The sequence below is a fragment of the Cricetulus griseus genome, assembly GCF_003668045.3.
Source record: "Cricetulus griseus strain 17A/GY chromosome 1 unlocalized genomic scaffold, alternate assembly CriGri-PICRH-1.0 chr1_1, whole genome shotgun sequence".
In the NCBI taxonomy this organism is placed as follows: Eukaryota; Metazoa; Chordata; class Mammalia; order Rodentia; family Cricetidae; genus Cricetulus; species Cricetulus griseus.
Window position 1 is genome coordinate 45118957 of NW_023276807.1, and position 16419 is coordinate 45135375.

Here is a 16419-nt window from a genome sequence, read left to right on the forward strand (position 1 = left end):
CCCTCAAGAAATGCTATAAAAATAAAATGTCTCTTTATTTTTTCTCCTTCGATAGCTATTTCATAATATCATTCTTAAAGTTGGTTCAAAATAGAATGTTTGGTAAATAAAATTATGCAACCATATGGGACCTGAAAAAAATATGTGCCTTAAAATATTCTTGAGTCAAAGAAGAGGTAAAACCTGCAATATTAGACTTAATTCAGTGTATCAAAGGCACTAAAGCGATGGCACCTAAGGGTCCTTCTCAAGAACCCAGCAGTAATTCCCAGTCCCCTGCAGCTGCAGCTCCAGGATATGTAGTGCCCATTTCTTGCGTGCTCAGGCACCTACATTCACGTACACAGACCCACACATAACTGAAACAAAATAAACCTTAAAATAAAAAGGAGCTGTTTTCACTCAAGAAGTCATTGTGTTTCAGTTTCCACACAACTGATGCAGGTTGTCTTGTCTTCTCTGTGGTTTGTCATGTGACAATCCCACTGCAATAACCCTGAAATTGTTCTACATAAAAACATACAAATATTTGATAAAAAGGCATTTCTACACACCCAACAGTTGGGGAAGAATTCCATTCACTGGAATAATTAGAAAGATTTTCCAGCAAATCAGTGCAGATCTCAATCTGTCAGGTTTCTCTATGTACCTTTCTCTGATGTTTTTCTTCCATAATATATCTTTGTATACCCTACTATAGTAGTTCATAGGAAAACAAACATCCATATGCCATGTGCACAACTTTACAAACACGTCGAAAAGCATACTGCCTTTTTTTCTATAGAACATAAGTCATATTCATAAGTCATGTAAATACAGAGCTTTAATGTGAATATGTGCTGACTTAAATTCTAAGTTTTGTATAACTAAAATAAAAAATGCACTGACCTATTTAACACTCAAGGAAAGAATACAGCTTGCAAGTCTTCTGTGGCACATTTGGAGTCATATTTTCCTAACTGGTATGTATATCTGGTATACACTATCATAGTCTGCTGCTGAATTAGGGGATGTATTTTGATTTGATTATTACATTCTCAGATATAAGTTTTAGTGTAAATATAAGGTTACTGAATGTTTTGTGATGGATCTTTTGGTTTTCCTCAAACTTCTCTAGGTTGAAAATGTTCGCTTGGTAGATAGAGTGTCTTGTAAAAAAGCAGCGCTGGGCACTTTATATTTGACGGCTACTCATGTCATATTCGTGGAAAATGCACCTGACACGAGGAAAGAGACCTGGGTATGTCGGCCTTAGTTTTGGCCTTACGTGTTTTTCATTTGTTTTCAGGATAGGGAACATAGACTATTTTGGGCATTTTGGAGACAATTTCTGGGTGTATCAGAAAAAAGGATTTCCCTCTGAAATCACAGTCATATCTACCTGATGCACTTAAATGCTTGGAACACTGATTACTTAGACATCATCAAAGATAGGCCTAACAGTGGCCTGAAACTGTAGCAACTTCATGTTATAGCCATGGAGAGGAGATTCACTCGTGCTAGTTGTAGCATGTCTGTAGTGCTGGATTTGATGTAACTATTATTTGCAGATGTTTTCAAACTGATATTTTTTGAAAGTTTCATACATTCTTACAATAATGTGTATTGATCATACGCTTTCCTCCTCCTCCCCCCCTCCACTCTAGTGCTCCCATCCTGTCTCCCTCTCAATTTCATTTCCACTTTTTATTGTTGTTAGTAATGCCTTAGTCCAGTAGGACTGTCCATATGCACATGGTTATATTGTTAGCTTCTGGGGCCATGTCCCAATAGGAGAGTGACTCTCCCTTTCTCAACAGCTATCAGTTGCCAATAGTTCCTCCAATAATGGTGGGACATCAGGGGACCCTCTCCCATGCAGGATCTTATAAATTATCTGTTCTGTTGTTTTATTATGTTGACTTTACTTTTCTGGTAATTTTACAAAGAAAAGGAAAGCTAGAGATTAATCCCATTTTTGTGCTTAATCATCAAAACATTAGACATTTCTGACATTATGTAGCAGCACAAACATGACTTTATCACCCACAGCTGAAATCTTGACTTGTAGATTCTGTTCCCATACTCCATGGACAGGGTTACAGTTAGCAAAAGGTAGCCAGTACCACACAATAGATAGGAACATCATGGAGACCTGCCCTTAAGGACATGATCTCTTCAGAAGCCAGGGACTCACAGTCCAAAATGGTTTAGTTTCTTATCAGTTTGTTTTCTTAATGGTGATTGCAGAGACTATAGATGAGGTAAGGAAGAAAGGAATGAGGAGTTACTGATCAGAGGGTACAAACTTTCAGATAGGATGACCAGGTTTTGAGGTAATTGATTGTGTTGTGTTTTAGGGTTTATAGTAAATCATAATGTATTTCAAAATATCTTGAGTAAATTTCAAATGTATCACCATATCACTCTACAGTGTGTGTGTGTGTGTGTGTGTGTGTGTGTGTGTGTGAATTGCACACTGTGCTATGATCTGCCCATTGAAAATAACAATGAGAAAGTGAAATATTTTCTTTTGCAGACTGACCACCAACGGCTTAGAGAACAAATGGCCATTGAACTTGAGCATCCCATGTGGAATTAAGGAGCATGGTGGCATTTCCCAGTGGAGCCATCTCTAACTTTTGTTGATTGCAAAAGTTTTATTTTACTCACTTCCCATGACCCTATTTAATTTTAGCTATTAAATTTAGCATTCAGCATTTGCCTACCAAAATGTTCCCTACCTGGAGCTGTGCAAATTTAAGTGCTAAATATTTCTTTTCAAAATAATAAGTGTGGATATCAGACAGTTTGGAATGGAAAACTAAAGCTACAAATTTCTATAGCTTATTCTTACTAGGAATCTCCCAGTTCTTGTAAGCAGAGTACAGGTGTTTTTTGTACTCGAGGCAAATTTTGAGGAGTGTTTTTTTTCTGTGTGGCTCAGAGACCCATTTGTCCTTGTCATTTTTTGTTTCTTATTTGTGCTTACTATATTCATTTGAATTTTTGATTCTAGATTCTTCACAGTCAGATCTCCACCATTGAAAAGCAGGCAACGACAGCTACTGGCTGCCCTCTGCTTATTCGCTGTAAGAACTTTCAGATTGTGCAGCTTGTCATACCACAGGAGAGAGACTGCCACGATGTGTACATCTCTCTAATACGCCTTGCACGACCAGGTAGGCAAAGGAACTCGGCATCTGATATGTGACTCCTGAAGAAAGTCACAAACCATGGTGAAGAATTTGTATAATGTTTAGGAATAGCAGTGTTAAGACTTGCTTGTTATCCTTGCCCTAATGATCATCTGGTACATTAGCATTGTCCTTTTAGTGTTCCCTGAATTATTTACTAGGGAGGCCTCTTTTGATAACCTTTGTGTTCTCCTTTCCTAGATGGGGTGTTATAATGTATTTTTCTTTCGGTCTAAAGTACACAACTATGGTAACTGAGTCACTTGGTATGAGACCTAGGACAGAACATATGTTATTGAGTGGAAACCACTATTATTATCTAAAACGTCTAGTGCATTCTTCCCTACCTACTGTGGTCCAGTTTCTTGTGTATTTTTCTTTTGTTTCTTCGAGGCAGGGTCTCACTATGTGGCCTTGTCTGGCCTAAAATTCAGAATTCTCCCTGCAGTTCCTCAGGGCTACAGTTACAGGTGTGAGCTACTCTGTTGGCTGGTTTTCTTTAGATAGAGTCTTTTGAGGTAATAACTACCTAGGCTTCATTAGCATCAGTGATTGCTGATGGAATATCTTTTGGTTCTCCCAAACAGAACACTCCCATACATGTTGTGGGAAGAGTGTTTAGAGATGGAAAATGGACAGTCTGTGTGACTGTCTTCTTCTAGCTTATGCAGTAGCCGGATCTTTAGATGAAGAGCTTACTCTCTACCTCTAGAGAAGTGTTCTTGACTCTCTGCAAGGTTTGTGTGAGCTGCTTAAAGGAAATATGCTTCCAGGCTTCTTGTAATAAGATACCATCTTGTAATAAGAACTTCAGTGCCACATGGAAGGCATCAATAGGGGAAAAAGGATATGTGCTTATAGTTCCTTTACCAAATACATTTTGGTTCCAGATGAGAAGTTTGTGACCTTCCCAAGGCATTGGGCTGGGTTCTGACTTCTGTCATTTGTAGATAGCTTAGAGCCAACATTACTTAATGAAGTGATACCTGGGGATTGTCACAATCTGGTCACTTTACTTTGCTTTGTTCTTCTTTCAAGGCAGTTGGTTGAGACTTTTTCCCCACCTCCAAGCGTGGTAAGAATAACTGCAGAGTAAGCCAGAAAATCAGTTGAACTTTCTGGAGGGTGCTCTATAATTGGAACAGCAGTTCTGGGAATGTAGCATGTAGGCTAGGCTGCATGCAGCAGAGCTTGCAGGAGGAGTTGTGTGCCAGCAATTTCTGTGTCACTGATTAATGGATGTGCAGGGGAATAAATGTGCTCTGACCGGATTAATGGGATTTAGGAAGAGCTAGAGAACTGGGAGGGGCTAAGTAGGAGCTAGAAGAGCAGCTCAGAGGGTGGGAAAGGACATGGTGGGAGTAGGAAGTTCTAGGACTTACAGTGAGGGTCCCTCTGCTTCCAAAAATGCATACTTTTTCTTCAGAGGTGATATTTTGGTCACTAGGTATTAAATGGAGCCAGAGACCTGATTGGCTTTTTCCATAAAAGAAAATATAGTAATTAATTGAATTAAAAGTATCACCTGAGCAGATTTAAAATGTCTCTAGCGTTTTGAAACACTAGCTTTTGAAATGTCAGGTTGTGTAACACACGGTGTTTTAATAAGTGTGGGAAGATGGACAGAGCCCAGGCAGTTCCAGAGCATGGGGCTGAATTCAGGGCTGTTACTGGCTGTAGTGTCAGAGACAGGTCTCATGTCGTGAAGGAAATGAGAGGGGTAGAGGGGTTCCTCTACAAAACAGCAGCTCGCTACTGGGGGTGGGCATGATTCATCACCGACCATCTGGACACAGTTGACAAAATGTATCATTATTCTCCTTAAAGGTGTGTCAGTAAGGAGGAGAGGGAGAGAATGGGGGAGGTAAAGTGTTAGCTGGGTAAAGAGTCATTATTTTGGTCATCAACAGGGATCACACACACCATCTCTTGTGGATATGGATAATTGCAGAATGCTACAGAAGACTTTGTTGTTTTAGAAAAAATATTTGGGAGTTGATTTAATTCAAGACTTAGGAAGGTGATATTTTCAAGCTCTGTAGATCCTTTGGATTTCTGGGACTACTAAAAAAATTGGAAGAGATTTAAGTGGTTTTTATTTCATATAAACAAAGATGGGTAAGCACTTGGTCATGGATTATGAAAGATACCAGTGTAAAATAATTTAAAATTTGGACCCAAATGAGAAAATATGTTCACCCGGTAGGTCTTACGCACTAATAAGGATATGAAATTTTCTGACTAAAAGAAGCCTGTTTCTCAGAGGGCTCTTCGTTCCCATGTGTGCTCTCTTTATTCGTCCTTCTAATTTGCCTCCTGCTGTTTATTTTTGTATCAATTATCTTGCCTTCTTTAGTGTTTGCCTATCCTTCAATACTTAAACAACTTCTTATGTTTATTTTTTACTAAATTACAGCCTTTTTTAAAAAAGCTCATCTCAATTCCCAATTCTTCTACATATCTCTCTTCCCCCTCTTTTGGTGGTGGGAATTGGACCTCGGGCCTTACACATGTAAAGTGCTTACTGTACCACTCAGCTACACCCACAGCTCTGTCTACTTGCTATGGTTCTCAAAAATCTCACAGTTGAATTTATCTCATTTGCTTAATTTGGATCTTTTATATTGTCTAAATTACTGATGCTTGAGCAAATTTTCAGTGGCAGTTTATTTTTGTCTGTATAGGTATATATGTGGAACCATATGTGGTTCCACTGTGTGTGGAAACTGGAGGACATCTTCAAGTATTGTTCATCAAATACTGTCCCACCTTGTTTTCTTTAATTACTTTTTATTTTGGTTTGTATTTTATTATTTTATGTGTATGAGTCTTTGCATGTCTTTATGTCTACACCACATGTGTGAAGTACCTGAGGAGGCCAGAAGAGGGCGTCAGATCACCTGGGACTGGAATGAAGAGCTGCATGTGGTACTGGGAATGGAATCTAGGTTATCTGCAAGGGTAGCTGGTGCTTTTAACGGTTGGGATGTCTCTCCAGGAGCCACTTTGTATATTGAGAGAGGGTCTCTTTCTGGCCTGGATCCCATGTAGGCTAGGCTGAGAGGCAGATAAACCCACAGGGATCTGCCTGGTCTGCTTTTCCAATTATGAGATGACAAGTGTTAGCTGCCATGCCTGGACGTTTTTAATTCTAGGGATCAATTTTGGTCCTCCTGTTTACAAGGCTTTATTGACTCCCCCCATTTTCCCACCCTGATAATATCTTTTTTTTTTTTTTTTTTTTTTTAAATTGATGATACTCGTCTGAGCCTGGTAGTCCTCTTCCATGACATTAGCATCCACAGCCCTAATGAATAACTTAAACTTTAACTTGTTTACAATACATAGTGAAGGTGAGGCACCCTTACTATTCTACTTAACAGGTGAAAATGCAGTCACGGCTGTGTTATCTTCTTACTGTTTTCTCATGACATTTATTTTGAGTTGGCTTAATTCAGTGGATGTCTTAAGGCTTTCAATACTTAACTTCTAGTCCCCAAAACCCCATAGTTCTGCATCCTGATGTTAGCTGGCGGTCCTTCTTCCTTTTTGTTTTTCTTTGAATTTTTAAAGTACTTTTAACATTAAATTACCCTCTATTTTTCCAAGTTATTCTACATGGAGATAAGATCTCTTCATACTTTTTTTCTAAATATCCTCTTTTCATAACTTTTTTTGCTGATGATGGCAAAACAAGCTACGATCCTTCTTCCCCAATGTGTCCCTCTTAACCCACCTCTCTCTCCATACCAACCAAGTGGTACCTTTTATATGGGAGAGAAGGAGCAGAGGGTCAGTGATGAGTTCCAAGTTGAGAGTTTATGCTTGTTGTGTTTCCTGGAGGAAGTAGGGAATTCGGCTAACTAAGAGAGGAGAAGATGATGGTGAGAGAAGGAGGTTGAGCTGGAGTGGAGTGACTCTTGCTTCCAGCGCTGAGGAGACACAGTGAGCAATAGTCTAAAATAGAGAAAGCTCACAGGCTTCCCAGGGCTGAGGATATACAGTGGGCAATAGTCTAAAATAGTGAAAGCTCATATCTCTATGCTCGATTTTCATTATGCTTTTGACCCAAATACCAATGACGCTTTCCAGAAATATTCATGCTTAATTAATTTTATGCAATATTTTAGGAATTGTCAGGTTTGCTTTTTTGGGTAGAAGTACATCCCAGGCTGCCTTATTAAGCTAATTATATTGTCTGAGTAGGAAGTATGCAATGGTGTAGTAAAACAGTTTCTTTGTAACTTTCAGTGATTTTATAAAGCAATTTTTAAAAATAAAGGTGCACTTTAGGTTACTCTTGTAGTTCAGAAACTTGGTTTGTTGTTGTTGTTGTTTTTCATTGTTGTAGTTTGCTTTGCCTTTGCTTTTCATAGGAAGAGGTCTAGTGTGCCCTCCTAATAAGAACACCCTAAGAGGAGTACACCCCCGGCCCATCACTGAAGCAGAAGGTGTTTTGATGAATGTGATGGTGCAGACTTGGAAATAAGAAAAGTCTGAGGAATGTTTATCATGTCTGTTTTAAGAGGGGTAAATCAGTTGGGGGAGATGGCCTTGCTTGAGCAGGCAAATTTTCTTTCTGTTCAAAGTTGAAGATTTCTATATGATGAAAAGCTTCTGTACAATCAAGGGTCTAGTTCATGGATTTATTGTCAGACATACATTTGAAAGACATACATCTGATAAGGGATTGATATCCAAACTATATAAGGGACTTACATGCTGTGTGAAGAAAACACATAATCCAAGTAAGAATTACAAGAGACCTAACCAAGACACTTGTAAAAAAGATCTGAATGGGTAACAGGTGAGAACCTTGCATCACTAATCATTAGGAGGTAAAAATAAAAACCACACTGAGATACAGCCTCACACCTATGAGAGTAGCTAATGTGAAAAAGAAAATAAAGACTTTTTGAGATGAGAAAGGGTGTAAAGAAAAGAGAACTCTTGTATACTGGGACTATAAATGAGGATAGCCACTATCGAAAACAGTGGACACTCCTCAAAAAACTAAACGTAGAGCTATCATCTGATGCACCTGACATATTTGAAACGTATACATTGGAGAGATGTCTCCATCCTTGTTTATTGTAGCAGGATCCACACTAGACCAGTTATCAACCTGTGTCCATCAACTGATGAACAGAGAGAAAAATGCCCAGTCTTACATATCCGTAGTTACTTTTCTACTGCGTGATTAAATATCAGCAAAGGCAACTTAGAGAAAGAAGAATTTATTTGGGTTTACAGTTGCAGAGGGTTGGAGTCCAAAGCACAGCTGGTGCTGGAAGCTGAGAGATCACATCTTCAACTATACCCAAAACCAGGGAGAACAAATTACAAGTGGGTATAAAACTGTCAAAGCCTTCCCAACGGTGTGCTTCCTCCAGTAAAGCTCCACATCCCATGGATTCCATAACCTCCTCAAATAGCACCAACAACAGACCAAGTATTTAAGTACACGGGCCTCTGGGAGACACTCCTCATTCTAGTCCCTGCAGTACACAGTAGATATGAATAGAGAACCATGTGCTAAATAACAGACCAGACAAAGAAGACTTACATATACAGCACTTTGGAGTTGAGATCTGGAGTTTAAAACAGGTGGACTCATGAAATGGGGAAAGAATGATGGACATTCACGAGTGGGAGTGGAGGGAGTAGGTAAGTGTCATCTAGGAGTTCAAAACCCCAGTTAGGAAGAATAAGCCAGATGTTGCTTTGTTGTTTGTTGATCTATTACACAGCATGACAAGCATAGCTATTAATGAGTATTATATTAATATCTATTTCAATAGATTCCAAATGTTCTCATCATATACCTGTACACACACAAATAATAATGATGATAATAATAATCTCTATCACATTGAACCTCATAAATGTATATATGCCTAGAGTTTGTCAATTTACAAATTAAAGAATATCTACAGACAACACCCCTAAACATTTTAGTCTAAATTTTTTTTTAAATCTTACTTGCTGATAACTGTTAAAATTTTGCCATATTTTATGATAAGCATTGAGGGTGGGAGGAACAGAAGAAGTATGAAATGGGAACCAGTCTGTGAGATTTACATCTGTGCTAGGGTGCTTCTTAATTTCTCAGATTACACTCAGTGTACAGTGTAGGCTGGCTTCTGAGTAAGAGGCTTATCCACAGTACATTAGCAAGATCCAGGTTTGGCCAACAACAACAAAATAAAATGGAGGCTTTCTTGCCCTCATATGGAATGCTACTTAAAATTGGGCCTGAGGATTTGTTTATCATCCCTTTCTATAAAAATGTCCTAAAGAAAACATTTTATAATTTTAGTGTAAACCTAGTCTGATGTCTTCCGACTCCAGAATCTTCGTGTCTGGTGTTCTTGGTTTTGTACACTTTGACTATTGAGTATCAGCCCACACATAGAACTGTCAGTCATGGGATGTTTTTATCTTCCTGCCTTTAAACCTATTTGTAAACATTTAACAAAAGGAAGCCTAACTTCCATTATTACCCCCAGGGAGCTGAAGATTTCTCAAGAGGTCCTTTTGGCATCTTCAACAAATTGCTTTTGCAGTTAGCGTTATGGTAGCAGAAGTCTGAGTCATGAAAATTGTACTCGGTACTGGAAAAGATGGGTCAGTGTTGAACTGGCTCTTCCCGGAACAGGATCTCAACCTTCTCTGCTGTTCCTTATTAGCTCATCTGACAGAAGCTGTTTTACTGACCGTGTCTGGTCTGTGTGAGTGTGCCTGTGTACTTTTTTTATCCGATGCACAGCCAGTGTTCTGCTTTGAAGTTTAGAATGGTGATGTCAAGAAAGACTTGAGCCTCTTACATGTCTAACGAAAATGATGTACTCCTTGGAAATGCCTTTATCTTCCTTCAAAATATGACTCTTGTCTTTCTTCTTTCATGTGGGTGACTAATCTTAATAGCAGCCAAAACAACCTTACAGCTGAGTTTTGCTTGGCCTCTTGCTGGTGGCCAGATCTTTTATAGGGTCTTAGTCACATGAAGGAGCATTAAATTGCCTACACAGAGTGTTGTCAGCAGGCCACCACAAAATGGCAGGATATAGGCACACATTGAAGAGACGGGCAGTTTACCAGGGTAGAGAAAGGGAAATAAGGGAAGAACTGCTGTGGGGACCACCAAGCACAGTGATGCCTAGCCTGTGGCCAGCTTGTCTCACTGTCTGGCCGCCCCCGTAACCAGCTATGTGTCCCAGCATGGAGGCTGTCTGTGTGTCCCTGTATGGACGCTGTTCCTTAGCCTTCTTTGCTTCACTTTTTTCATTTTTGACGTGAGGGTCAGCAGTAGTGCCTGCCAGCTGGATTGATCGGTTTCTTAGAACAGAATCTAGAACAAGACAAGCACTCATCATCAGGAATTCTTAAGTCTTGCACTTCCAATATGGTAGCCACAGGCCACAGCTGCCCACCCAGCACTTACTTCGAGCTATAGTGATACAAACTACACATGTAATCCCCCAAACAGAACAAAATGTGTTTTATTTTAATATACTATATACATGTTAAAGTAACTATATTAGCTGTATTGAATTAAAATATTACTAAATTAATTTCACTTTTATTTTATTTATTTATTTATTTATTTATTTGGTTTTTCGAGACAGGGTTTCTCTGTGGCTTTAGAGGCTGTCCTGGAACTAACTCTTGTAGACCAGGCTGGTCTCCAAACCGAGTGCTGGGATTAAAGGTGTGCACCACCAACGCCCGGCTTCCTTTTATTTTGTAATGTGGCAGCAGGAACTTTCGTAATGGCAATGTGGCTTATATGATGGACTGTATACTTCCTTATATGGCAAGACCAGAGCAAAAAAACAAATGCTAGATTTTATTGGGAAAAGAGAAGTAGGCTCTTGGGCTTGACCTCACAAGCCTGAGGGGTAAAGATGTCCTGGAAAAGTTGAAAAGGACTTCCAATGATGCATCCCTCAGTTTGGACTCTATGCACAGGCTGCTGTCTGTTGTGAACTGATTTTATTAATAACTCCTATAAAGATCTTAAGAGCAACATAATTGTACCATGCGTAGTTGTTAAAATACATGTTTTTAATGGAAATGTAACATAATCCATAGCTTTTGTAACTATTTTGTTTCTGCTTTCTTAATATTGTGAGCATCAAAATATACCCTTCTTAGAATCTATTCCAGATCCAAACACAACAGATGTCTGATGAATTCCTACATTCTTAATTGTTTTCATGCTCCATATCTTTTGTGTTTTGGAAAATATATTTACTTTTGAAGCAGTGAAAACAATACTGCCCAATGCCAAGGAAAGGCCCTGCTTTCTGCAGGGAAGGAGGTCCTTGCAGAGTTGAATCCAGATGCCCCAAGGTCTTCTTGTCATTGCTGGGAGGGGTTTGTGTGACCCTGCCCATAGCAGCAGGGTGCCCTTGTTCCCTTGCCAGGGGTGGGAGGCTGGGATGGTGAACTCCAGCTGGGACAGAATGTTTTTGGGGCAGTTTCTGGCTTTGACTTAGCTTGATTTGGCTTTACTCTCTCTTTCTTGCAGTGAAATACGAGGAGTTATACTGCTTTTCCTTCAATCCCAAGCTGGATAAGGAAGAAAGAGAACAGGGCTGGTTGCTGATTGATCTTAGTGAAGAATACAAGAGAATGGGCCTCCCTGATAACTATTGGCAGCTCAGCGATGTGAATAGAGACTACAGAGTGAGTGGCACCATCTTGGCGGAATCCAAACACTAATTCCCATAGACTTACTTTTATCTGCTCTAGACTCAACAGCTCTTCATAGATGAAGTCTGGGGGTCCCCAAGTCTCTTTCCATTTTGCTGATTCCTGCGCCCAGGGTCTTAGGCATGCTACACAAGTGAACTGCCACTGAGCTGTATCCCCAGCCCATTGTGGATTTCTTTTCTAACTGCACCTAGAATTATTCCCTCAAGACCATCCCTGCATACTTCTGTTAAGGGGTGAGCATGTGGAAACTCAGGAAGGCCCAGTGGAGACTCTGTGGCCAGCCAGTTGATGGGAGAGCTGGCTGGGACCTCATTCTCCCATCACATCTTTTTATAGCACAGGGGACGATTAGTGGAGAAATCAGAGGAACTCTGATGGCAGTTTGGCACCAGCCTCTTGATGTGCTTGCTGGATTCTCAATTGGTACATAAGGTCACCAAGAGGCTCCCTAGAGAGATGTGGAAAAAAAAAATGTGCCTATACTCACAGGAAGGAGGAGCATGGAGAAAGGGAAGGAGTGCCAAGTGCATCTCTTGTTCTCTCCAGTGATGAGCTCACATGTCAGTATTAGCTTCAGCATTAATTCCTAGGGCTCCAGGAAGTTAGCAAGAGAAGGAGACAGAGGTGGGAGGGGTAGGAGGTAAAGAGAGAGAGAATATAAATGATGATGTCTTTGGTTTAACTGTTGTGTATTTGTGGGTATGTTTGCTGATGTTCAATCCCACAGTTCTGAGCATGTCTGGCAAATGCTGTACCACTGAGATAGACTCTAGACCAACTCTTCTGTCTTACTTTTCTTTCTTTGTTTGTAGTTGCATACTTCTTTGGAGCCTTTCTTGTTTAAATAGCACCTGTGTTTATTGACCATTCATAGTGACTCTTTGAATTGTCTGTTCACATCCGTTCTCCTTTATTTTAGAAGATTGTCTCAGTGTATGTTTGTAGATGTGGTTTTGCTTTAGGTAATTGTTCTCATTCATGTAGCTATTAAAGATAAATCACAACATGTTTTCTGATCTTCAGAACTTGTGATTTATGGTTTTGTTTTTTGTTTTTTGTTTTTTGTTTTTTGACAATCAAAGGTAGTCCGGGCTGAACTCAAATTCACCATATTGCCAAGGATGGCCTTCAACTCCTGATCCTCCTGCCTTTGTATGTAAAGTGCTAAGGTGTAGGTATATGCTTCCGTGCCATACGATACAGGGTGCTGGAGACTGAACCCAGAACATCTGAGCTACATCCCAGCTCTAATCATTGATTTGAATCATTATTTGTGCTTCTGTATATTGCTAATCTTTGTCCATATTTAACACTGTATAAGATCCACAATTAACCTTTTTACTGATTCTGAGCAGGTGGCTCTTCATTATTGTCCAGAGTATCTCAGAGATACAGATTATTTGAGATGCACGTGGTTGCTCCTAATATGGAATTTTTTTTGTAATTATTCAGTTCAATAACTGATACCTTGCTATCAGTTTAATATCAGGTTAATGTAATTAGATTGTCCTTTTGCTGAAGTCAACTTTCATACCAAATGTTTTCGCCTTAAGATGAAACTGAAGGAAAACCCAACTTTACTAAAGGCTGTCTTTATTTTGAAAACAATTGTACAACTGTTCTTGATCAAGGAAGAAAATACTGTGAACTACAACCAGTGAATAATGTTTTCTTGAAAATGTGGCTCTTTTATTTTTGATGGTTTTCCCCCTTAGAACTAACATCACAAATATGAATCATACATAGTAACTGGAGTCCTGCATTACATAGACAAAAACATGTGTCACACAGCAAAAACAAGGCCTGCCATTTACAGAGGGTTGTGACAGAAAAGGTGAAAACCTCGGGGATTTTCAGACTTGAGAAATGTCACCGAAATATCTTTATTTATTGCCAGTTTGGAAATAGAACAAAAATTGTCTTATATAGTAAGTTCTGACTAGCCATCCATTTAGAAAATTTCATCTGAATCCACTTAGTATGAATTTGACCTTATGACTGTGAAAAAATATATACTTTCTCCTCCTTCTTTATGAGTTATTTTATACTTGGCACAAGTCCTTTCAAGTGGGTGGGGTGAGAGAAACTGTGATGGAGATATTGTCAGATGAGTTCTACTGTTTTCTGTTTGTGTGGTCTTGGGCAGGTTAGTTGTTGTTGTCATGTCTTGTCAATGCTGCCTTAGCTAGGATACCTGTGACACTTGATCATGGCAGCCTAACTCTAAGCACCTACTTTATTTTATACACAACCCTGAAATTACCTTTATTGAGATAAAGTAATTGGTGTCTGATACATGGTTAAAGTTTTAGTCAGGCTGGGGAGGTAGCTCTGTGGTAGAGCACTTGACCAGCATGCAGAGGGCCCATGTTCAGTCCCTGGAAATGAAGAAAAAGTTGCTCAGTATGTCTTTTAATATAATTTAAAAACTGCTCTAAGCCACATATTTAATTAGACTTGTTTACTTCAGTTCCCTAGAGCTAAATCTTACCATGCTGGATTTTATTTATAAATTACTTTACGTTGCTCACACCCTTATTTGCCTTAAATTCCTTGAAGTAAATTGTTGGGCCTAAATATTTAAAGATGTGTCTCAGTTCCTGACAACAAAGTGCTCACCCAGGTCTGACTCAGATCCCTTGGATAGCATGGCTGGATAGCATCTTGGATGGATAGCATCTGCATAGGTAAATACACTTACTGGAAGGTACCCAGGTCATTAGGAACCTTTCTGAGAATGTGACATCTTCATGGCCCAACTCTCTGTTACTCATTTCTGCCCAGGGCCTAACAGTAATTCCCATAATAAAGTAAGGACTTGGTAGCAGCTTACTGAGTGAGTGCAGGGATTACCTAAAAAGATTCCTTAGGACAGGACCCCACTTCGATATGTGGGCCTTTAAGGCAGTGAGAAATGCAGGCTGGTTTATATAATGAGGACAGAAAAAATAATAACAATCTTTTCTTGTTCATAAACAATAGCCCAAATTACTTTCATTAATGAAGCCAAGTCAGAGGTAAAAAGCAGCAGAAAAGCATTTCCACTCCCATTCTCTCTGAAGTTTCCCCTTTGATTTTCAAAACCAGACAAAAATCCCAGGCACTTCCTGGGAAACTTTAAAATGTAGTAGCATAAATTATATTGTGTGACACATTCTTCATTACCAGGATTTTGATTACAACTCTGTGAACTAGTTGTAAAAATGTCAGCAGTGAGATGTCTAAGATTGACAGTATTTCTTTTCCTTTGATCAAAACACAGGTCCAAATATGGCATCTTCATCATGTTAAGTGTGTGCTTAGTGGAGTTCAGTATTTCACATTGCTGTGCAATTGAACTCCAGAGCTCACCTTGCAAAGCTGAAACCTTGTGCCCCTTAAACAGTAATTGTCCCTTTTCTCTGCTCCACCTGGTGTTTAGCATCCTACTTCCTGTTTTAATGAATTAGACTCCTTTAGATACTGCATATAAAATAGAATCATGCAGTGGTCTCTCTTTATATGGGTATATGGCAGAACTTACTTCCATTTTCAGGTTAAACAATAGTCAGATGTGAATAGAAAACATTTTGTCATCCCTTAGCTGATGGATTTGGGAGTTATATTTGTTTCTTGGCCATCAGGAACAGTGCTGTTTCTAGAGGGCTGTGTGAATACCTCTTTGCAACTCTGCTTACTCTTACTTTTCTTTACCCAGAGTGAGGTCTCAGGATCATGTAGTGATTACGTTTTAAAAGTCACAAAGGACTTTTCTCATGTTTCCATTGTGTTTCCATTGCATCACATCTCACCAGCATGCACAAGACTCTAGTCTCTGCAACTTTGCCAACACTTGTTTTCAGCTTTGTCTTAACGGTGACCAGCCTAGCAGTTAGTGCTGCTGAACTTCCTTTTGCATGTGTCCTGACTGTTTGTGGATGTCTTTGGGGATAGTCGAGTCTCTTTTCTGTTTTTAGTCAAGGCAACTTCCTTTTGCATATGTCCTGACTGTTTGTGGATGTCTTTGGGGATAGTCAAGTCTCTTTTCTGTTTTTAGTCAAGGCATTTGATTTCATTGACGTGAAGTTCTTTATGTACTCTGGACAAACCCATGATTTCTTTGGTTGCCTTTATATTCTTTTGGTTGCTCCTTGGATGCATAATAATTATTGTTCAATATAGTTTCATTTTTTTCTTCCAGTGCTTGTACTTTTAACATTGTACATAAGAAATGAAAGCCACACCGGGCGTTGGTGGTGCATGCCTTTAATCCCAGCACTCGGAAGGGAGAGGCAGGTGGATCTCTGTGAGTTCGAGGCCAGCCTGGTCCCCAGAGTGAGTGCCAGGATAGGCTCCAAAGCTACACTGAGAAACCCTGTCTCAAAAAAAAAAAAAAAAAAAAGAAAAGAAAAAAGAAGAAAGAAAAAAATGAAATGAAAGCCACATTTAATATGAAGCTTTTCATCATATTTTTATGGGAATTTTGCATTTTGTATTTTATACCTCCAATCCATACTGAGTTAACTTTTGTGTAAGATCTAAG

The 16419-nt window shown here is 39.3% G+C and overlaps 1 protein-coding gene across 1 annotated transcript in view; it reads left to right on the top strand.

The window, feature by feature from the left end:
- The first annotated feature begins 227 nt into the window (after positions 1-227).
- Positions 228-16419, top strand: part of Mtmr7 (myotubularin related protein 7) — a 58966-nt gene continuing 42774 nt past the window's right edge. The window contains exons 1-4 of the mRNA XM_035453004.1: positions 228-299; positions 1118-1240; positions 2999-3161; positions 11710-11867. Of these exons, the coding sequence (XP_035308895.1) occupies positions 228-299; positions 1118-1240; positions 2999-3161; positions 11710-11867 (516 nt within the window). The remainder of the gene's footprint in view (positions 300-1117; positions 1241-2998; positions 3162-11709; positions 11868-16419) is intronic.